Here is a 23,922-nt window from a genome sequence, read left to right as displayed (position 1 = left end):
TCTATCACACAACAGTCCTGGCCAGTCCTCAAACAGGGCCCTCCTTGTAGCTGGGCCTGCCTTTCCCTCCCAAGCTAAAAGGCACGAGAGACCTAAGCGCACAGGACCTAGCGGTGATACCTCCTCCTGCTCAGAGAATCAGGCCATTTCTCTGGAACATCTCTGTGGCACCCCAGCCCTCCTTCTCAGGGCCTCTCACCTTGGTAAAAGTAGTAACAAGGAGAGCTGCTCAGGTGTGTGAAGTCTGAACTGGTGATGGGTTCCTGCTGGTTAGACTCAGTACAAATGGTCCCCTCTCCAAGATTGTCATTTGCTAACTTCGAGTCATCACAAGCCTCTGAAAAGCCCTCAGGCTCTGGTTCAGACACTGCTTCCTCTTCCTCTACCAGAGGGAGACCAAGAGGACGTGAGGGGCCCAGAGAAGAGACTTCGGTGGTTTCTTCATCAAAAGCAGAGAGGTACTCTAGCACTCCCTGTTGGGACAAATTCTAGGTCAACAGAAAGTACACGTGGCAAAGGTAGGCATAGAAACCAAGCTCTCTGGATGTTTATCTTCGCCATCAAATTTACTGATTTAACACCCCTGCGGAAAGAACTAGTAAGCACACAGGAAATACTCATAGTCTCCTCTTCTTCCACAAAAGTTCAGACCTCACATAGTGCCTACCAGCTCAACAGCAGCATTTGAGGGACAGCAACCGTTTGATCTGGAAAAGGGACACACTAACCTTCCTGGGTTGAAAAATGGACTCCTTCGACAAGGGAGCCATCAGCACCAGTTGTTCCAGAGTAGCCACGACACCAGTGACCTCCCCTCTGCTTTCAGCCAATCCTGACAGAGCTTCTTCCCGAGTCTAGACCACCAGAGACAAGACAAAAGAAAGCTGTTTCCAGAAACACCCTTGAATTTGAAGGCAAAGGGCTTTCAATGGTCTCTCTCAATAGGCTAAGTTAAAAGGCAACAAGATCCAATGGGAAGAGTTTAAGTACTTAAAATCCTCAATCTTTAAGACAAATGGGAAGCAAAAAGCATCTGGCACTCAAGCAGAATGGTATTCTGTTTAGAGTCTCTGACAATAACAACCCTACACAAAAGTGTCCTGAACAGAAATCCAAGAAGACAGTACTAGTTTTTACAAACTATGCTGACACAGCGCCCCAGCGCAGAAGTAGGTGGGGTTTGGCCAACCCCACCCACCTCAACCCAGACAGCTCTACTTCTATACAGTTTTTCTTCTACCTGAAATGCATTTAAACAAATGCTCTGCACTGTATAAAGAAAATAAAAATTAAACACACAGGACCCTGCCCTAGAGGACTTAAAAGTCAGAGAGACAGAAATTCAGGTACCATATTCATCTCTTATTGCGTCTTACAAGCAAATTACCTAACACATGATTCCATTTCCTCATCTGGGAAAGGGGATAGTTACATTTATCTTACCAAGATACGAAGCTTAAGCGAGGTAAATTTAAGTACAGTACCTAGTGAACCAATCTTTCAGGGTGGAGCCCAACAACCAGTGATTCTGATGCTTGTTAAAGCTTAAGAATCCCTGTTGTAGAGGATACAAGACATAAGGAATTCTTTATTTGGGTAATTCTTGCTGCTCCAAAATCCTCAGCAGATATTGCTAGGGCCTGCTGGATAGGCCGTGATACTTTCTCCACAAGGTCCCTCAAATAAAACATCTCTAAAAATATATCCAAGTGTTTTCCTAGAAAACAAAAAGCATACCTTGCTTAACTATGAACATAGCTAACCTAAGAAACTTCAGTGTCTCAATGAGTTATAAGGTCATTTTGACATGTTCCTTTCAGTTCCAGAGTGCTTAAAACCCACTAGGTCAGCCCTTCTCTTCCATCACCAAAGCCCAGAGCACATCAGCCTTTTTAGTCACTCCATGCTCATTATCTCAATGCGGGGCTGAAGTGACTTACCCCCTCCACCCCATCCCGTTTCCGGGGCATCCTCTCACCTTGAGCTCCTGGATGGCTGCCTCAATAAAGCAGGACTCAGGACTGTGCTTCTCCTCTGCCAGCTGCTGCTCCAGCGCTCTTTTCTCTTCCTGAATCACCCGGTGCAGCACCTGCTCCTTAGAGGCCAGCAGCAACTTGGAGTACTGGCCGTGCACTTCATCTACCGGAGAGCCAGCAAGGTCACAAAAGTGCAACACTCAAAGCTCGCGGCCATGAGGCCAAACAGAAACTTTCATACAGTTTTTCTAAAGTGAAGATGAAGTAATTTAGCATAATTTCCTAAAAATAAATTAACAATGACCTCAATATAAGGTTTATAATTTTGACCCTATCATAATCAGGAATCTATCCTAAGAAACCCAAAGATGCAGTCAAAAATTTAGTCAATTGATATTCATTGATTACAGTATTGTCTATAATATCAAAAAAAGCTGTAACCGACCAGTCCAATAATAAAGAAATGGTTAAGGACATGATGATATAGTCATTAAAGAGAAGTCTGTAGACAGTACATGGGAAAAAGGAGGACGCCAGACTAGGGTAAAACTTTTGGGGGTATCTCTGGGTAAAAGGATCATGAATAATTACCTTTCCTTCCCTTCCCTGTATTTTCAGCACTTTTTAAAAAGTTTAGCCCTGGCTGGTGTGGCTCAGTGGGTTGAGCACGAGCCTGAGAACCGAATAATCGCCGAATCGATTCCCAGTTAGGGCACAAGCCTGGGTTGCAGGCCAGGTCCCTGGTTAGGGGCATGGGAGAGGCAGCCAACTGATGTTTCTCTCCCTCCCTTTCTTTCCCCCTCCCTTCCCCCCTCTCTAGAAATGAATAAAATCTTTTAAAAAAAAGTTTAAAACAATGTTACCTTTTGAGAAATGCCCGTTATTTTCCCCTTTCCATCCTAGTACCTGCTCACAGAAAACCATTTACAAATTTAAGTATGTATCCTTCAAATCTTTCTATACCTGTAGATACCCATGTTCATAAAAAAAAAAAAAAAGGTTTTTCCAAAAATGATCAACTGTAAAGTTTGTTTTACAGTTTATTTTCATTTGATGTCTTAAAATCTATCAAAATATTAACACACACCTGTGGCTGGTGTGGCTCAGTGGATTGAAAGCCAGCCTGCAAACCAAAGGGTTGCCGGTTCAATTCCCAGTCAGGGCACATGCCTGGGTTGTGGGCCAGGTCCCCACTGGGGGGGACCGGAGAGGCAACCACACATTGATGTTTCTCTCCCTCTCTACTTCCTTTCCCCTCTCTCTAAAAATAAAATCTTTTTTTTTTAAAGTATTAACACAGACTTATCATTTTTACTTTCTATATAGTGTTCCACAGTACTATATACTCTAATATGTAAGTTCCTTGAGGAACATTTAGTTTATTGCCAATTTCATGGTTTAAAAAAATCCTTACACGTTCTCCTTGATACAAATTGTTTCTTTGTGTTATTTAAGGATAAATGCTAGATTAAAGGTGATGCATATTTTCAGTACTACTGAATTCCTCCCCAAAGGCTGTTAATGTATACTCCCACCAACGAGAATACCGATTTCCCCACCACTGCCAATACCTCCTCTTCCCAATGTGTGTTTTTTTTTTTTTAAATCAGTCTAACGGGGATTTTGATCTGCATAGTTCTTAGTAAAGTAAAATCTCTGTAGATATTTGGAGGTTATTCCAATATCCTTTTCTGGGAAAAGTTTGGTCATATGCTTAGTCCATCTTGTACTAGTTTGTTAATCTACTTTATAGAACACCTGTACGTTCTGGATATTAATCTTTAGTTTTAAATGTGTGAATTTTCCTCTAGTTTATTTATCACCTGTTTACTTTAAGGAACTTTGTCGAATTACAAACTCATCTTTTCTTTTTTATTAACTTTATTCAGGTACCACTGGTTAGTAACATTTTATAATTTCACACACGCATTATTGATCTGACGTCTGTGTCCTCCATTGTGTGCTCACCACCTGAAGTCTAGCCGCCTTCTCCCACCATATATTTGACTCCCTTTCTCGTCTTCGCCCTCCCCCCCATCCCTCAATCTTGTCTTTTGCAGCATCTATGGTGTCAGCCTGATTCAAAAATCCACCTATACCTAAGGATTTACTTATTTATTCATTTTTTAGAGATTTTATTTATTTACTTTTAGAGAGAGGGGAAGGGAGGGAGAAAAAAAGGGAGAGAAACAGCAGTGTGAGAGATACATCGATCAGGTGCCTCTCACACACCCTCAACTCGCAACCCAGGCATGTACACTAACCAGGTTCAACCAGAAACCCTTAGGCTCGCAGGCCGGCACTCCATCCACTGAGCCACACCAGCCAGGGCTATACGTGAGGATTTATAAAGATATTGTCCTATATTTTCTTTTAAAGGTTAAAAGTTGTGGGTGTCTTTAACATTTACTTGTTCAATCCATCAGGAATTGATTTTTATGAACAGCAGGAGATAGCAATCTACTTTCATTCTTTTTTCCATAAAAGTAGTCAATTGTTTGAATGTAACACTTACTGAGAAATCTCTTTTGCCCAGAAACTGAAATGCCACTTTAATGCTCATTCCTACAGGACATACAGCCCCTCTCACTTCCCCACCATAAGCACTTATCACACTCTATACCCTAAACCCCAACTGCCTGGCTACCAGTCTGTTTCTTCTACTAGACTACTGAGTTTCTCGATGACAGGTGCCAGGAATGGCTGACTGGAATCCCCAAGACTGGGCACAATGCCACATACAATTCAGCAAAGCCTTGTAAAATGAAAAACTAAAAAATATATAACTGAACCAAACCTGAAACCAAGAGTTAAGCCACTCTCTGCAAGCTCCACCTAACCTACTGGAATCCTATGACTAATTTGGAAATGCTAGAAACTGCATGCCCAAAGGCTAAATTTCTCACAGTAGAAAGACATTCACTAGCCTTAAAGGGTATACCCAGGGTTATTTGCCTCCAAAATTAACTTAACTCACCTCCTAGATGAAAAGGATGGTCTACATTCATCCATTTGGATTTGGGCAAGGCCACCAACACCCCTTTCTCCCTCTTCATCAGCTGCATCGTAATGGTATCACCAACAACATACTGACGAGACTCTGTGGCAACAACGCTGTAACATGGACATTTAGATGTAGTAGGACAGGGGGTGAGCAGACTGATGTTTCATCTAGTCAGTATCTCCATCTCACCTCTTGAGATCCTTCTTATGCACAGAACTGTAGCAGATGGGACATTTACTCCACGTCTTCTCACTCAGTGAAAGATAGTGCAGGATGCATGCCCAACAGAAGATGTGTCCACAACGGGTTATCTTGGCTGCAGTAGGTGGATATAGGCATATTGGGCAAGATGGCACTTCATGGCTACAAATACGCTGAAACAAAATGCCACCACAAGTTACACTGCTTTCAGAACTGACTAGGGAGGGACTGCCCAAGTTAAAGCCTCTCCTCTCCCATCCCCATACATCTCTACTTAGCACACCTTCTTCAACTGTTCAACAGTACAAGTTTTATATACGATAGTACTCTAAGCAAATCATTAAGGAAAAGATAATGGTTTAATAAAACTACATAACAGGTGTTTAGGGGTTTCTATTGCAAAGGGAAAAAATGACAGAAATCAACAAATAATCTCATTTACAAAAAAAATACTTACATGTAAAAATACATACGTAAAGGCATAAAAGGAGTCTGAAAGTAATGTACCAATAATTTCCAACAAAGGAGTCAATGAGACTTTCACTTCATATAGCTATTTATTGAAACCAATGCATATAAAAACTTAAGTTTCACAGTCTTTATGTCATTCTCAGATGATTTTATGAATTTGGCCCTGGCTGGTATGACTTAGTGCATTAAGTCCTGGACTGTGAACTGAAGGGCCACTGGTTTGAATCCCAATAGGGGAACGTGCCTGGGTTGCAGGACAGGTCCCCAGTTGGGAGCATGCAAGAGAGGTAGCCAATGGACATTTCTTTCTCCCTCTTTCTCCCTCCCTCCCTCTGAAAATAAATAAAATCTTAAAAAAAAAAAAAAAAAAAAAAAAAAAAGGAGTTTGCACAGTAACAGGAGACCAGGCTTTGGGGCCTAACATTTTGAAAGATGTTTTCCATCATATAACCTAGGAATGGCAGGGGATACCCAGACCTCATAACGTCAACAGAAACCAAACATAGCAGTGGCCTGGAGAGAAGTACGCCCATGTGGCTCATTCACCAGCCACAAGGCTGAGGCCTGGTTTGATGATGATTACTACAAATGGCCACCAATGAAGCAATGTCCATGTAATGAGTCCACCCTGGGTCAGGAGGGTAACCAGAGTCCCTCATGTATTCCACTGGTTACTTCTTCCCAGGAAAAGGAAGGTAGTAGAGAGGACTGTTTTTACATCTTTGGCTCAGAGCCCTCCAACTCCCCAGTCCTGCAAGTCAGTGCCCATAGAGAGCACAAAATAAACTCCAAGAGAACCAGGGCTGATCTCTGAGAAATGTCTACAGTAAGGCCATGAAGAAAAGGGTATCAGTAGTGAACCCAGCCAAGAGCTGCTGTGTCACCACAGTCCCGTTCTTTAGTTCTCTCTTCCATTAACAGGTTATAGCTTAGCTAAGCTACTCACCACTTGTTCCACAAAGTCCCAATTGACTAAGGTATCAGGATCAGCAAAATGAACTGTGTAGTCTTGGTCTTCAGACACCACAAATTGGCAGCTGGAAATAGGGAGGACAAGGAAAAGGAAGACTGTTAGAATCCACCAACAGGCCCGCAGCAGAAATTCATCTCTTCACTGAGAAATCAAATGCAGGCCATTAGTAGCCATGGTTTATGAAGCACTGAGCCCTGGCTCTGGAGGGAATCCAGACTCAGCAGGTAGGAGTCTAAATCCATGAATTTTGTTTTTTCTGCTTTCAAGCCCAGCCAAGCTTCCTACAGGCCTCCCTTGAACTAAAATTAACCCGGACTGGGGCTCCATCAACCAGCAGGCAGCCATATTTGCTCCCTCACCCTCAGAAATCCTGGAACGCAGCTCGTCATCAAAGCAGTAGAAAAGGCTGTCCTCACTCAATCATTTGAGTACCAGTTTATATAAAATATTAAATGGTTACTCCAGTCTAGATCCAAAGTTAAATATTGCATTGTAACTAACACCACAAAAAAAGAAAAAGGGAATCAGTATTTGAGCAAATATATGTCAAGCACTCCAACTTGTCATTCAATTCTTCCTTAAGTAATCTTTCCTCCTGTACAGAGAAGCTGAAACTCAACGTGGTTAGGTAAATTACCCAAGATCAAAGGTCAAAACAAATTCAAATTTGGGTCTAATTCTGCAGTAACACTTTTACTACCTTATCATGATACTATTATTTCATTTTAGCATTTATTTATTTATTTAAGCATTATATTCTTTTAAGCTCCAAGAACATTCACTTGGAAAATGGGTTTTCAACACTAGCCAGAAGAAAAAGAGAAAACTGGGGGGGGGGGGGGGGGCCCAAGAATTCTAGATAACCCCCCTCTGCCTCACTCCCCCCGTAGTGTAGAAGTTGTTTCTTCTCAGCACCACTGCCCAGAGGCTCAGTGGCATTCTCCTCCTAGGAGGAGCCATACTCACTTGGCCTGTAAAAAGAGCTCCTTGTTGAAAGGCTTATGCCCCCACTTGTTCCTTTTTCCCCAGCTGCCATGTCCACTGCCTTCAAAGTGACCCGCCTGGCCACGGGGTTCAAAAGTGAAATTCAGCAAGTGGTTCAGGTTGATCTTCTTTGGACCAGAGAACTGGGCAGGGCTAAACTCTGCCCGTTGAGCCTCTGCTACCTACAGAAAATGAAAATGCATCAGATTATTTCAATTAGGATGAAACTTACTGATTTACAGCAGAAACCAGCACAACCCCTCCTTCTATGATTTAAATAAAACACAAGCTTGAAGTACACAATCTTTCTAGGAGGTTGGTAATGCAAAAGTCTACTCAAGATCTAGATGGAAGTGGAGTGGGGGAAAACATACAATTACTTAAGCTGTTTAGTCTGCCTGCTAAGTGGCAATTAACCGTAAAATGACAAAATAAACACCCCTAACTATATTGAAACACAAAGATTTACTTACTGGATTTAACTTTCAACAGTCCCATAGGACTCCTACACCCTCACTCTTGTTAGCTACTTATTCTCTAGTTTGTTTTTGGCAAAAGCAAGTCTGTGGAACTACACTCAGGGGGTGGCTTGCAGGCAGCTGCCACCTGCAATAGGCCTTAGGATCCTGTCAGAGACCTCCTCTCTAAGACACACTGCTCTTCATTGTTAATTAAAACTGACAGAATTAGAACATGTAGGCAGACTAGCTCTGTGTCCAGAAATAAACCCCATCAGCAGACTCAGAAATAGTTTAGAACGGGGCAAGAAACAACACGAGAAAATTCTTCATACAAAGAAGAAATCATCTGGGGGCTTTTTCGGTCCTCTTAATATTCCCAAATTGATGTAGTACAGACACCTGCTATAAGGCAGCCAGTACATTTTCTAATTCCACTTTCCTACTTAATGTCATAAGCACTTTCCTATGTCACTAAAGATTCGTATACAGTCACTTTAAATGGCTACATACCATTACATTATAAAGAATACTAGAAGGCCCAAGTGTAGGACACAGCTTGTACACACCTTTTCCACCATGTAACACAATAATGCCGCGATAAACACACTTTTGGATAGATTTTTGTGCACAAGCATTTGGGCACCTACAGTTATTTCTTTTGAATGTATAGTAGAAATTACTGGGTCAAACAAAATGCAAATTTAAGGCTTCTGCTGCTTAATCAAATTGAGAGATTAGTAGGCAGTACTTGCACATGTGATAACGCATCTAAAGGGTATAAAAAGGGCAAAAGATACCTACTATCCCAGGGGCATTCTATGTGTACATTCTATGTATATAGAATCATAGTATATAATCTTTGTGATTAAATACATACCATACAGTTAGTCAAGTTCCTTTTATCTTAACAGATCTTAGGATACAACACCGTTCCACTGCTTACACAACTCACCTAAGGAAGCCCAAGACTTCCATCATCCCTTCTCTCTCACCCCTTAGATTCTCCGTTCCATATGGCTCTGCTAACGCCTAGCCAGGTTTTCTACTCCCAATGGCCAAAACTTAGGTGACAGCTTGTGCTCACTCAACAAAATTCTCCACCTTCTCCACCTTGTAATTGTAGCTGGCCCACCGTCACTCTCCCTGATTATCCCTCCAACATGCTAACCTTGCTGTTCCTTGACCTCTTTCCCCCCATCAGCTTGCCCTGTACCCTCCCATGGGCATACTGTCTAGGGATGCGCTATCCCACAGCAGCCACTACCAGCCAGATGTGGCTGCTGAGTACTTCAAATGTGACCAGTGCCACACTGTGAAATAGCATTTTAGCTATACTAGGTTAAATATATTAAAATTAATTTCACCAGAATTTCTTTACTTTTATAATGTGGCAACTAGAAGATTTTAAATTATACATGTGACTTGCATTTCTATCAGACAACACTGTTCTACAGTCTACACCATGCTGATAATAACTATACCTCTTCTACCATCTTAAATTTGAACACCCTACATCCAACTAGCAATTCACTCCTTTTTCAACCTTGTTCCCTTGAGTGCTGATTCTAAGAATTCTTCACTGGGATCTGCAAGCCAGTGTTCCAACACCTCAAACTTACTTTCCTCATTTGCCTGACATTGTATGGTCCAGTGCCTCCTTCCCATCAGGTGCACTCACCCAGCAAAAACCTTCCCGTGATTAACCCAGCTCTCCACACCAGCACCAGAGCAGTTAAACATGGCTAATGAAGGCAACCAGCCCTGGCCAGGTAGCTCAGTTAGTTGGAGCGTTGTCCCAATAATATACCAACGATGTGGGTTCAAGCCCCAATCAGGGAACATATAAGAATCAACCAATGAGCACGTAAATAACTAACAAGTCAAAGTTTCTCTCTTTCTTGCTAATATCAATAAACTTAAAAAATTTTAAAGATTTTATTTATTCTTAGAGGTGAACAGAAGGAAAAAGAGGAAAGAAACATCAATGTGTGAGAGAAACATCATTGGCTGCCCCTCGCACATGCCCCAAGCAGGGACCAGGCCTGCCACCCAGGCACGTCCCCTAATCAGGAATCAAACCACCAGTTACCTTTTGCTTTGTGGGCCGATGCACAACCAACTGAGCGGCATCGGTCAGGGCAATAAACAACAATTTTTAATAAGTATTTAAAAAAACTGTTCATCTTTTTTTTTTTTTTAAAGAAAGCACACAACCACATCACACTGACCAGCCCCCCTAAAGCAGCTCCTTGTGCTGCCTAGCAGTCGTAATGCAATCCCACCACACTTCTGTGCTGCATTAATTCCCCCAGCCACCCAGACAACTCCATGCTCAGGCTTCCAAACCTCCTCTCTCAGCTCACCTTACCTAGCTATTTCACTGAGACAATAAGAACAATCAGAAAAGAACTCCTATACCCTCCTACCAGAACTCTGCCTTCTTCTGTTTACTGTGGATGAGCAGGCGAAGCTCCTACCTGAGCCAGCTCCTCTACCTGTGCACCAGATCCCAACTCCTCGGGAACTCTGGACGCCGTTCCAGCAGTCCTCCCCCTTTGCGTGGCACCTTCCCTCTCACCAGCACAACCCCGTCAACAGAGATATGCTGTAATTTCTCCAACCTTAAAAGCTCTCTTGACCTCACATTCCCTTCACGCTACTGCCTCACCTCTCTGCTCCCCTTTAGAGCAAAGCCACGAGAAAGTGCTGTATGAATTTGCCATTTCTTTTCATCCTCCCATTCTTCCTAAATCTATGCCCAATCATCAGGCTCTTGTCCTCACCACGCCACCAAAGCAGCTCAAGGCAGAAACAAACAAACAAGAAAAACAAAAACTCCAAGTTGGATTACTTTGCTTCTCATCTCAAACCCCACATCTCTCTGAACAAAAGCCAAAGTCCTCAAGGGCCCATGAGATATGACCTCTTACCCATTATCTGGCTTCATTTCCTACTTCTCCTCCATCCATGGTAGCTTCTTGCTTTACCTCAAACACCTCCCCCCTCAAAAAAGTACCACGTCTGTTCCCTGGCGCTTGTTAAGACACTCTTCCTCCAAATTGTATGGTGTGCTCCCCTGCTTCATTCAGCCCTCTACTCAACATTCGCCTCCTCAGAGCAGCCTTCCTCAGCCACCTCCTAACACCGTACTCCCTGTCACTCTCTATTCCTTTACCTCGCAGTCAGCTTTTTTTTTTTAAATTCAGTAAGTACTTACCATCAGCTTTTTTATACAATGGCTTATTTAATGTCTCCCCAAACTAAGCGCCTGAGAGATGGTGTTCCACTCAGTGCTATATTCCAGACCCCTAAATGTATGTGGTGCACAGCAGGCAAAGAGCGAATTTCCAGTGAGTGAGTAAATCCTTCCGTGAGGGCACCCATTCAGTCAGCCCCGTCTATCTACAAAGGTTACAGAGGGTGGAAGGTTCAAACAGCAGGGTAACTTCTTTAGGCAGCCCCTCGGTGAGGGCACTGTGGGGCTCACTAAATTTTGCAATTACAAACAAAGCCCTTACCGAAGGTTATCTAAGAAACTCCTAAAATCAGAGAACCTATGGCTAAAAATATGGCGTTTTCCATTTTGCTAGATACTATAGGGCAAGTGTCATTAGTTAGTTAATGTCATTTTATTACCTAAACATTCTAAGGAGAACCTATAATTCAAGAGTGATAATAAAAGTATACAAATTAAGGTACCCCACATTTGCTATAATTTCTCACAATTCGTGACTGTATCTTCTTCCTTCAAGAAAATTTTCAAACCTAGTTAATCCTCGACTACTCAAGGCCGCTTTGGTTATTTACAATTCCACCTCTCACCCCACCTCCCCCTCCACAACTACCGATACACTGGGGGGAAAAGATCAGACCTCATGCTTACGGTCTAGAAGAACACTGCTGAATCCCATACCTCATCTCGTCTTCCACCATTGAAAGAAGAGCTAAAGAGTTTGCTGCTGCCGCCGCCCCTCTGAGGAGGCATCTTATTAAAAGTTTTGCTTTTCTGTGAATTGGAGCGACGGGACTGGTTGCTAAAATTTTCATTTTTGGGGCAGGAAGGTTCACGTTTGCGATTAAAACGCTTGGATCCACTTGAGTTCTTTCCATCTGAAAGCAAGAAACACCAAAGAATTAGTTGAGATATATACTCGGCCAATTGCTCTCCACTTGCCAACAAAATTGTTTAAAAATAGGGTAAATAGGAGATGCTCTGCTTGTGGAGTAAACACTCTGTTTCACTGCTTCACTAACAAACTCTTTTTAACTTTACTACTTAAATTCTAAAAAACAAAGGAGGGGGGAGCTGGTAAATGGCCCCTTCTACAACCTCCAAGATGTCACATAGTAAGGTGGTATTTTTGTTGCTTCTTAATGATGAAACCAAAAGGGTCCCCCCTCAGGAGGAGTGCTGTATCGAATCACAGAGTCGCAGTTCACATTCTTCTGTTTTACAGAGCTTCACCACTGCTCTTGTAAAAGTCCATCCAGACATTCTGATAGAAAAAGGAATAGCCGATGTATATTAGGTACAAATACTTTACCTGGATGCAGGACAGAAGGCATTTTTTCCTTAAATTACCAAAACATTGCCAGATTCTATACTGGAATAGCTTGGCGTAGGCCCTAGGCCCTAGCAGATATATTTGAAAGGCATAAAAGCAAAACAATATTTACATATTTTCTAGAAGTCAAACTGAGAAGCTATTAAATTAAGAAAAGAAAATGAACTCTAAGAGTATATTAGACAGCATGAATTATACTTTAAAAAAAATATTTCTAGCTTTTCTTCTCTAATTCCAAGAATGCATGTTCAGTTTTGAAATCCAGAAGAATAACCCACCTCTGCCAGTACTCACAGAATACCAGCCTATAACCAGTGTTTAATTTCCTTTTACTCTCCATTTACCCATGTGCCGCACATCTTCCACAAAACGACAAGTGTGTACAAGATACACTGTCTTCTACCTGTTACTCCATGAACACTTTCATGCATCCATAGTCTTCCAAAGTATGATCAATGGCTGCACTATTGTCTACCACATCCTTAGAGAATAACATAACCAATCTTCTACTGTTGTACATTTAGGTGGCTTTGAATTTTCTTACCAGTTTAGGAAGCTTCTTTATACAGAGGCCTATGAGTATAATTCTGTCAAATTCTCAAAGTGGAATTAGCACATCAAGTACAATCATTAAAGCCTTTTACACATCCACAAGTTGCTTTCTAGAACCATTATACCAATTTATTTATATTCTAATGACACTATAAGAATGTCTGAAGTCTTGAGACAGTCTTGACAATATTGAGTTAAATAAACTTTGTTAAACTGAATCATCAAAATAACTTGTTTTAAATTTGAATTTCTCTGATGACTAGCAACAAACACTTTTTCAGTCTGTTGACCACTTGGATTTTGTGTAAAGAACTTGTTTGTATTCTTTCCCCCACTTTTGTACTGGGAAACTAAAGTGCATGGATCATTTTGTCCCAAACTGAACTAAGAACACTCGCCAGACACATTTAACATGTGCCAAAGTTTACCAGCTTTAAAAAAGGCAAAATAAAACCTATCTGGAGCACCATTCACAACTAAATAATTGAAGGTAAAAGAGGTCTCCAAATAAGTCTTTAGACGAAAAAAGACTAATTTATTAACCTTCTTGTCCTTTTGCTCACTCCATGTTGTCTTATTTCAACACGGAAATCTGAGCAAATCAAGTCTGGACACTAATTTAATGGCTTTAACGAAAAACTTAAGAGAAAATGGACGCTGAGGGACTTTTAATGAAGAAATCCATTAGGCTTACCCTCAAACTTGAAGGGAGTGGTGGTTTACGAAGTCAAGAGGATTCCGCATGAGCCTCAGAAATATAAAAATTTGCCCTGGCTGATGTAACTCAGTGGATTGAGCTCAGGCCGCAAACCAAAGGGTCACCAGTTTGATTCCCAGTCAGGGCACATGCCTGGGCTACAGGCCAGGTCCCCAGTAGGGGGCGCACGAGAAGTAACTACACATTGATGTTTCCATCTTTCCTCCTTCCCTTCCCCTCTCTCTAAAAAAAATTAATAAAATATTTTTTAAAATGTTTAAAATAAAAAGAAAGAGGCAACCTCTCAGTTAAAAAAAATATGTAAAAAATTGTCCCCCAAATTATACAGCTTAATCCTATTTAACACGAAAAATATGTAATTAATAGGCATATTAATCTGGAAAAGCAACACAGCAGACTGTTAATGACAATCACCTTTGGGAAATGGAACTACCCACTTATACCAGTTCATAGGCATCGCTTAGATGAGCTTTTAAGGGATTCCTGTACTCAGGCCTCACCCTCTAAGAGTCTGACTTCAGTATACAGAATTATTGTTCTGTATCCTTATTATTTGGGTAATTAAAAACTATTAAGTACCTAGAAAAATTATTTCTAGACAAGATGACCAACCTATTTTATAGCAGACTAAATAAATCCAAGCTGAAGCATGTCTCCAAAGGAAAGGAAATGTGAGCTGATTAACACACTCCAAATTTTGACAACAATCACCTCACACTCAGTTTGTCAACAATGAGGGATAAACGCAGGGCATGCCATCCTCTCCAAACTAACCAAAGTACAAGCTAAGAGACAGGCTACCAGCCATGTGAGATGGCAGCAATGCAAACAGAAAATGGACGGTCACTGAAATACTGTTTGGCCAAGTTCACTCCTACCAGTTATCTTTAAATATTGGTTAGGGAAAGTGACCAGCTTTTAATCTGAAGTTAGATTTTATGAAAGACTTTTACCAACTTCTTCAGTTAGCAGTAACTGGCATCAGTGGTAACAATTAGAAAGTGAGGCTTCAGATCTCATACAACTTTGGCCTTGCCCTCAACCCATGGACTTTGTTTACCCTAAGACTTCAAATACACGGATTATCCAGGCAGACACAGAACCTCAGCTAATTTTACCATGAGAACAAATGAGGTCTTATGAAGAGAAGAGGAATACACAGAAACCACATATTCCCCAAAACTCATTACCCAAGACTATTTCAGATGATCCTGCACTGACCCTGATGCTTTTAAGACAAGCACCTAACAGTCTGCATAGATTTAGGTAAAGCCAGATTCTACACTTTGAGGGCTCAAGAAAGTAAGCTGGAACTCAGCAAGAGGGCTGTTTTCACTTTAGTCACTTATTACCACACTGGCCAGGAAACAGTTTCGTAATGCTTACAGGACTCTTTCTGATGAACAGAGAAGTGCTACTTCTATAACAGATTACAACAACTGACCACATATGGATTTATGACTTTAGTTGCTAAAATCAACTCCCTCATCTTGTCTTCCACCTACCTACAGGTATGAAGTCAGATACCTAAAGTGAGAGGTTGGCCCTGGCTGGTGTGGCTCAGTGGATTGAGTGCTGGCCAGCAAACCAAAAGGTCGCAGGTATGACTCCCAGTCAGGGCACATGGACCAGGTCCCCTGTCGGGGGTGTGCAAGAGGCAAGAGGCAACCAATCAGCATCTCTTGCAAAGATGTTTCTCTCCCTTTCTGTCTCCCTCCATTCCCCTCTCTCTAAAAAATAAGTAAAATCTTAAAAAAAAAAAAAAAAAAAAAGTAAGAGGTTGGACCCCGGCCAGGTAGCTCAGTCAGAGCACGAGTGTTGTCCCAACACACCAAGGTTGAAGGTTTGATCCCCAATCAGCACATACAAGAATCAACCAATGAATGCATAAAAAAGTGGAACAACAAAGCAATGTTTCTCTCTCCCTCTCCCTTCCTCTCTCTCTCTGAAATCAATTTTTTTTTTAAATTTAGTATTGCCCTGGCTGGTGTGGCTCGGTGGATTGAGAGCAGGCCTGCAAACCAAAGGGTCATTGATTCAATTCCCAGCCAGTGCACATGCCTGGGTCGCAGGCCAGGTCCCCAGTAGGGGGCACGTGAGAGGCAACCACACAATGATGTTTCTCTGCCTCTCCTCCTCCCTCCTTTACCCTCTCTCTAAAATAAATAAAATAAAAATCTTTAGAAACAGAACAAAATCCCTGGTAATTTGCAAAGAATGATTAATTACCAGTGGCTAAATATTTCTTTTAAATTTAGTATTAAAAAATAAAGTGAGAAATTGGCTCTTATCTCTACACCCAGGCAACAAGACTGAAGATACAGTCAGCCCTGGGACCCAGAGATAAAATTTCGAGTACTGTTTTTGAAATGTTTTTATGGACAACTTGCCAGGATATACATATGAATAACTTAGGGATAAAATTTGTCCTCCTTTCTCTTACAGGAGATAGCAATGAGATGATCTGATTTAAATTGTGGAAAGCAGACAAAAAGGTCAAATTCCTAGAAGCATATTCTCTGTTGAAAATTTTAAATTTCAAAGTGGTGGTTTCTAAATCCTGGCCTGCACAACAGAATCACTTGTAGAGACTTTTAAAGCTCTCAGGATTTAGTGGATTTCAGGGCCCAAGCCAGACCAAAAGCATCACTAGGGAAGGGCCCCATCTATCCCTATTTTTGAAAAAGGTCCTCGGGAAATTCTAATGCACAGCCAGAGCTGAGAACAACTAACTGCCAAGAACTACTGTCAAGACATACTCCGAAAGGCACAAGACCACTGGTTAGTTAAATGGCTCAAATCCAGAACTCAGCATCTCAGAATCAACAAGAGACTTGAGAACTTAATCCAGCGTCTGTTATTCCACATTTCTCTAATACAACGGTCTCTACCAAGCATATCTAACAGTAAGCATATCTCAGTCTCTTCCCTCCCATTACCAAATTAAAGGCCATAAATTTTTCTGTTAAATAATTTGGCATCATCAGTACTTCCAGCTCTAGTGCTGACAGGTGGCACAGCCTAGAGGTCAGAAGATCAGCCCGGATGTTTCTGCTGCTGATTCATGCTGTAATCACAAGCAAGTTGCTTACCCATCGTACAGAGTGGTTGATAAGCACATCTGGAGGGGCAATATGTGGCCTTATTACAGAATGAACTGACAACAGATTGAATCCAGCTGAAATTAGTAATTCTGAATGAAAGGAAGGGAGAGGTAGTATCAGGAATGATATATGTGACAGTAAGTTACCAGCTTGCTAAGTGAATTTATATGAAGTACATTTATAAATATTGCCTAGAACTTCTTAAGAATTCACTTGGACAAATCACCTAACCCCTCTGAGCTTTTGTTTTGCCTGTAAAATAGGGCTAATCCTCTACCCTGCCTCCTAGCAGGGTCAGGAGGATTAAGAGAAAACTTCTGTGAAATGCTTGGCACACAACTGTCATTATTATTTGAAGGCCTATTTTTAATAAATCTAAATCATTCCTGTCAAGAGCACCCACTAGATTTCCAACAAAGCCATAGAAACCAGGGACTCCAGCCAATAGGCCAGGAAATTCTTATAACTTCTCTAAGTGGTTTTTATTGACAGCTTCAAGGCAACTCAATTTTCAAAGGCATCAAAACCTCCAGGTTCATTTACCACCCAGAGGCGCTCTTCCAGATCACCACTTGTAACCTGGCTTCTGGTACCGGAATAGGAGGAAGAGTGTCAGGACAGTGCTTCATATCACCAACCTCAAAATAACTACTTCATAACACCTGACCTTCCCCTGACCTCCACGGCAGTACCACTCTCCACCCAGGGCGATGGGGCAAGAGCCTGCTTCCCATCCAGGCTCCGTTGTTTGCACATAAACTGCCTAGCCTCTCTCGCCTCTTTTCATTTTCATTGTTTCCAAATGACGTTTCCCAAACCTCTGAGATACCTGGGATATTCACTGTTACACATCTTAGAACTACACCTTAACTCTATCAGAACAATGCTGTTGGAATATATCCAAGGAAGGGAATGTTATGTAAAAAGTTTGAAGCAATTAGCCCTGGCTGGTGTGGCTCAGTGGAATGAGCGCCAGACTGCGAAGAAGAGGGTCACTGGTTTGATTCCCTGTCAGGGCACATGCCTGGGTTGAGGGCCAGATTTCCCCGTTGTGGAGAAGGAGAGGCAACTACACATTGATGTTTCTCTCCCTCCTTCTCCCTCCCTTCCCCTCCGTCTAAAAATAAATAAATAAAATATAAAAAAAGAAAATTAAATAAATAAAAAATACAATGTTTCAAGCAATTAACCAACACAAAGAAACTGTGGTATGCCACACTGACCAGAAAGATTAAATAAACCCCGGTAGCCAAATTTACCTATTTTCTGTGTGCACGAAGGGAAACAAACCAGCCACAGCAACAAAGACTCCAGCACAATAACCATGTTAAATAGGAAGCAAATGACCATTTATGACACACACGGTTTAGGGAACAGAAACCAGAAGGAGAGAGGAAAAGAAAAGTAAATATTAAGAAATTGAAAAACTCTTTTTTAAAAAAGATTTTATTTATTTATTTTTAGAGAGGGGAAGGGTAGGAGAGAGTGAGAGAAACATGAGTGTGTGGTTGCCTCTCGCATGCCCTCTACTGGGGACCTGGCCTGCAACCCAGGCATGTGTCCTGACTGGGAATTGAACTGGCCACCCTTTGGTTCGTAGGCTGGCACTCAATCCATTGAGCCACACCAGCCAGGGCCAGAGATTGAAAAAAAATCTTTATTAAAAAAAAAAAAAAAAACAACCTCTTGTTCTTGTTACTTTGACAAAAGAAAGGCAAGTTATGTCTTCTCAACTTATCCTTCCTGTTCTTCACCTCAGTACTCAAGAGGTCCTTTCAACAATTTCCAGCAGAATCAAGTATATCAAAAGTTCAGTTGGCTTTTGAGAAACCTTTTTAAGGAATTACGCTGAATCTGGGTCTACCCTTTCGTGGCAGTCACTGGAGAAGAGGTCCTGAACGCTACCTGCTGTGGCAGCACGGGCTAACTTACCGTTCTGGAGGCAGCACATGCCACCTTTCAGTTCAACCTTAAAACTGGCCAATACACAGTTTCCTAGGCCAATTTACTCTCTTCCTACTCTGCCTTTGAATTTGTTGCTAAATGTAAGCAGTGGATTATGAATGAAGACCTTCTATATTTAGCTACAAACCTTCTTTTTGCAGTAGTCAGAAAAGTAGGCACTACTTTTGGTAAGGCAATGATGGACAAGCTTTCTAACAAACACAACAAACAAAAGCTAAGATACCAGAGGGCAGGCATACTTGTGCATTTCATATAACCTAGGAAAAAGTCCTTTACATGAGGTTTTATTTTCTTCCTCAGTTTTCAATTAAGAAGATGAACAACTATTTTAAGAGTGCTTCAGCCCTGGCTGGTGTGGCTCAGTGGACTGAGCGCTGGCCTGTGAACCAAAGGGTCATTGGTTCGATTCCTGGTCAGGGCACATGCCTCGGTTACGGGCCAGGTCCCCAGTGTGGGACGCAAGAGGCAACCACACATTGATGTTTCTCTCCCTCTATGCCTTCCTCTCTCTCTCTAAAAATAAAATAAATTAAAAAAAAAGAGAGAGTGCTTCATAGTATTTGTTAAAAAATAAAAAACAACAAAACAAAAAATCTCTTTAGTCAAAACAAACCCAACAATTAGTGTTTCCTCTATACAAGTCTGTTTGAAATGTTAACACTGACAAATATTTGCTTTGGCCACACAACAACAGAATTCTACACCATCCTGTGGGGTAATATTTAAAGTCAGGAACAGTGAGTAAAATGCCTTAAGTACCTTAGTTTTGTTGTTGTTTTACTGTGTCTGGGTTGTTGCAAACTTTCACCTACTGCCTCACGAAAGAATAAACTTTAAGGAATTTATTGCAGCTAACTCATGATTGTACGTTAACAGCTTGAAGAGGAGCCCCAGAAAAATTAGTTGAGAATTCAGATAGCCGGAGAATCACGTTCTTTAACTTTACAACTGGGAATAGTGTGCAAAAGTTACCTACACTGAGATAAGGGCAGACCACTCTAAACCAGTTCCAACACTGGCCAGAAGGACTGGCTACCCTCTATCTCTAAAGGGATCTGTGACAAAGCCACACGTGCAAAAGTCTACCTGACGCTCCCTGACGTGGCCTGAGAGTCCACTAATCCCCGCTCACATATTTAAAGCATTCCCTTATTATCTCGACAACCGGTCTCCACCTGAGGTCCATAAGCAGTCTCTAGAAGTCCTCAGCACCCCAGGGAAGTAAGTTTGCCACATCCAGCAGGTAAAATCTGAACTCAAGTCGCCGTAACAGTTTTTCAATCTTAAAAACTTCCAAATAACTGGACTCCAAATGTTCCCCTCTCTAACACATTTTCCCAGTCCACTGAAAACATTTTCCTACCACTACTAAAACTATAATCACAATTCAAAAGAGCAGAAATTACAACTCCAGACCTGCCAACTCCTAAACTCCTGGCCTCTCAAATTGTTCCTCCTTTAGATGAAAATTCCACCTTGTTCAACAGGTTTGCGACTGGAGTATCCGTAACAGAGGTAAAAGCCTGGCCCAGGACCGGGCACACGGTAAGCCCTCAGTAAACGGAAGCTGTTATCATCATCATGATCATAATTTATCCCTGAGTGGCGTGACAACAGAAACGACAAAACCTTCCGGGAAAAAGACACAACTGGAGCCTAACTCGGGGAAACAGGCAAGAGGCGGATTCGGTGCGTAACAGCTGTCAGGTACTCTCCTAAGCCCTTACTACATTTGTCTTCTAAGTTAATTTAATTCTCATTACGTCCACCTTTATAGGTAAGGGAACTCAGACATTCACGGAGGTCTGGCAAACCTAAAAAGACCGAATCCACAGCCTGTGCTTTTCAACACTACTCCACACTGAACAAAGCTTTTCAAGGACGAGTCCTCTTCAACAGAGATGGCTCTGTGGCCAGATTATTAAATGTAAGATTTGAGTTTGAAGTCTTTGGGCCCCACCCTCCTGTTTAAACCTGAACACTATCCGATGCTAAATCAACATTATAGGGTAGAACAACTTTGTTTTTAGGAGCGTGGACTGATGAGTCAGACAACTAGGTATTAATGCCTGTTGTGAGGCACATACTAGTTAGGCGACCTCAGCTTTTCTGAACCTCAGTTTCCTCATCTGCAAAATGGGAAGAAAAACACCTACTTCACGAACTGTTTCCAGTAATAGCGCAAGAGTTTATGTAAACCACGCAACTCAAGGCTCATTGAGATTAATCCTAAGTAATGGGTACCATGGAAAAGGGGAGAAAAATAGGAACTCTAGCAGAAAGCGGAGCTTGTCTCCGGGTGTGACCCAGCCGACGAGAGAGCGAGGACCCGCCCCGCGCCCACCGCCACAGTAGCCCGCCCTTACCGCTTTTGGGTTTAGACTCGCCAGCCGGCCCAGCCGAGGCGGAGCGGGGCGGCTGTTGCCCTTTGCTGCTGCCCGAAGAGGCGGAGGAGCTGCTGGAGCCGCTGTTCTTGTCCATGTCGGAGGCGGTGGCGGCGGCGTTGGGGGAGCTCTGCGGCATCAACTGGGGCCTCGGCGGCGGCGGCGGCGGCGGTCGGAGCAGAGCGGGTGCGGTAGGGACCCAGGCTCATGGCGTTCGGGGCCGGCGGGGGTCGGCGGCGGCAGCGGTTCTCGGCCTTCATGGCGACATTTTTCCTTGTTTCCTTACTCGGCTTCTCAAATTGGGAAGAGAAGCGGCGGGCGGGGCGGTCGAGCCCGCTGGCGGCAGTGATCGAGACGGAGGAGGAGGCCGGGGCTCGGAGGTCCGGGCCGGGCCTGGCGGGGCGGAGGCTGCGGGGAACAGGGAGGCGAGGGTGGGTGCGCGAGCCCCGCCGGCCGGCCGGACGGACACGCTCTCCCGCCGCGGGGCAAGGGAGAGGGCTGGCTGTCTCGGTGTCGGGGACGGGTGTCTCCGACACAGCGACCGACACTCGCCTCTGGGCCGAGGCCGAGAAGCTCCTAGAATGGCGACGAGTCGCCAAACAGCATCTCGAAGAACCCGGATGGACTCTATATATGGTAGAGATGTGGAAGTGAAGCACTCTGGGAAATGTGGTTTTAGGCCCTCATCCGGGTCTAGTAATTTTTTTTTTTTTTTTGCTGTGTGAGGGCGTACGGCATGATGGGACTTGTAGTCCAGGTTTTAGTAATTGCACGCTAGTAATGTATTCTATAGTAATAAATACTACTACCAATAACCAAATACTGGAATACCTGTGGAATTCCTTTATTGATTCATTGTTTAATGTATAATTCTTATACTAGAATGAATATCAACTTACTCATGGCTCAATTTATTCATGGCTCTTATTCTATCACCTAATAAACTGTAATAGCAACAATAACCGCAAAATCTTACATTGAATATCATTTTACAGCACTTACGCATACAATACTTCATTTCATTGTTAATAAGCCATTTATTAATATAAATCGTTGTTGATATTTCAGTTCATTAATAATAGTCGTCAGTGTTTATTATAAGCAGTCACTATGCTGTGCAGTTTGTAATTTGTATCATAGTTAATCCTCACAATAACTCAAATTTAAAGACAAGGAAGTGGTCTTTAAAAGCTTAGATCATTTACCCACAATCACATAGCTAATAAGGTATGTTCTCAACTACCTATGATAAAGCAGTTCCCCATTTTACGGATATGGAAACTAAGACGGAAAATCACATATGTATTTTTGCAATCGGATCACATCCATCCTTGCTTTGTAAAATTATAAATGATGCCCTTCAACCATGGCAGTTTGAAATTCAAAGGATCACATACACACACTGTTAAAGAGATCAACAAATAATTCTCAGACTAACTTTAGTTAGAAACCTGTTATACGCCAGGCACTGTGCTGAGCACAGGGAATGCCAAACTACATTAAAATTGAGGCTTTTAATATACTCCTAGTTTCCTAAGTTAGTTAAGCAAATACACAGCAGGTAGGCTAGCATTCACCAAGGAGAAAGCCACCTTCAGTTCGAGCCTAAAGATTGAGAAGCCCAATGGGGAGAAGCTGGACAAGTTGGAATCTGGCATCTCTCAGGCGCTCCTTGACCTGGAAATGAACTTGGACCTCAAGGCCCAGCTAAGGGAGCGCCAAGGAAATTGAAATTGGTGGTGGCCGGGAAACTACTATAATCTTTGTTTCCATTACTCAACTAAAATCCAGAAAATCCAAGTCCGTGGGGGAAAAAATACAATAAAGATTAAATCAAACATAAAATAAAATGAGATGAATTGCAAAAAAATAAAAAGAAAATCCATGTCTGACTAGTATGAGAATTGAAAAAAAAAAGTTCATTGGGAAGCACGTTGTCTTTATTGCTCAAGAGTTACCTAAGTCAACTTGAAAGAGGCTACAAAAATAAGCAAAAACATCCCAGGAACTTCAAGAGAATCATAGTGAAACTGGATGGCAGCCAGCTCATAAAAGTTCATTTGGCTAAAACACTGCAGAACAGTAGGGAACACAAGGCTAAAACTTTTTCTGGTGTCTATAAGAAGCATAGGGACAAGGATTTAATTTTGAATTCCTAAATTTTCAATTGTAAACAAAAATGACTAAATACTGTATCATTCACAAAAAGAAAAGAACAAGGAAACTACACAAAAAATAAGATTGTGATAAAGGCTATAATAAAGCTAACACAAAATGCTATCCAGAGGAGAAACTCCAAGAAGTACAAACAGTTGGGATGGATAATAGAGGACTTCCCAGAGGTGGTGTCGCTTGAGCTGAGTGGAATTTCAGCAGCCAAATATGAACAAATTAGTAGACAAAATCCTAGAATTCCCATAATCGGGCCCTTTTTGGCTCTTTATTAATCATCACGTTATACAAAACATTAATAAGTATATATAAGCCACTTTCTTGAAATTACCAGTTTTAACAGGGACAAAAGAAATTAGATACTAATCTCATTTTTTAAAGAAAGATTTTAT

General features: G+C 42.1%; 1 protein-coding gene and 1 pseudogene across 2 annotated transcripts in view; one reads left to right on the top strand and one right to left on the bottom strand.

Annotated features, from left to right (window-relative positions):
• RNF10 (ring finger protein 10) overlaps positions 1–21,979 on the bottom strand; it is a 28,183-nt gene extending 6,204 nt beyond the window's left edge. For both annotated transcript variants that reach the window (XM_024566700.4, XM_045200701.3), the window contains exons 1-9: positions 21,341–21,979; positions 11,984–12,180; positions 7,592–7,791; positions 6,599–6,689; positions 5,170–5,354; positions 4,954–5,090; positions 1,979–2,139; positions 729–854; positions 200–473 (exon numbers count right to left, since the gene is read on the bottom strand). In XM_024566700.4, the coding sequence (XP_024422468.2) occupies positions 200–473; positions 729–854; positions 1,979–2,139; positions 4,954–5,090; positions 5,170–5,354; positions 6,599–6,689; positions 7,592–7,791; positions 11,984–12,180; positions 21,341–21,497 (1,528 nt within the window). In that variant the 5' untranslated portion in view covers positions 21,498–21,979. The remainder of the gene's footprint in view (positions 1–199; positions 474–728; positions 855–1,978; positions 2,140–4,953; positions 5,091–5,169; positions 5,355–6,598; positions 6,690–7,591; positions 7,792–11,983; positions 12,181–21,340) is intronic.
• Positions 21,566–23,531, top strand: LOC112310486 (small ribosomal subunit protein eS7-like; annotated as a pseudogene).
• Positions 23,532–23,922: the final 391 nt, after the last annotated feature.

This window comes from Desmodus rotundus, chromosome 7 (genome assembly GCF_022682495.2).
Source record: "Desmodus rotundus isolate HL8 chromosome 7, HLdesRot8A.1, whole genome shotgun sequence".
NCBI lineage: Eukaryota > Metazoa > Chordata > Mammalia > Chiroptera > Phyllostomidae > Desmodus > Desmodus rotundus.
Note: the sequence above shows the minus strand (reverse complement) of the source record. Positions and strands in the feature narration are given on the sequence as shown.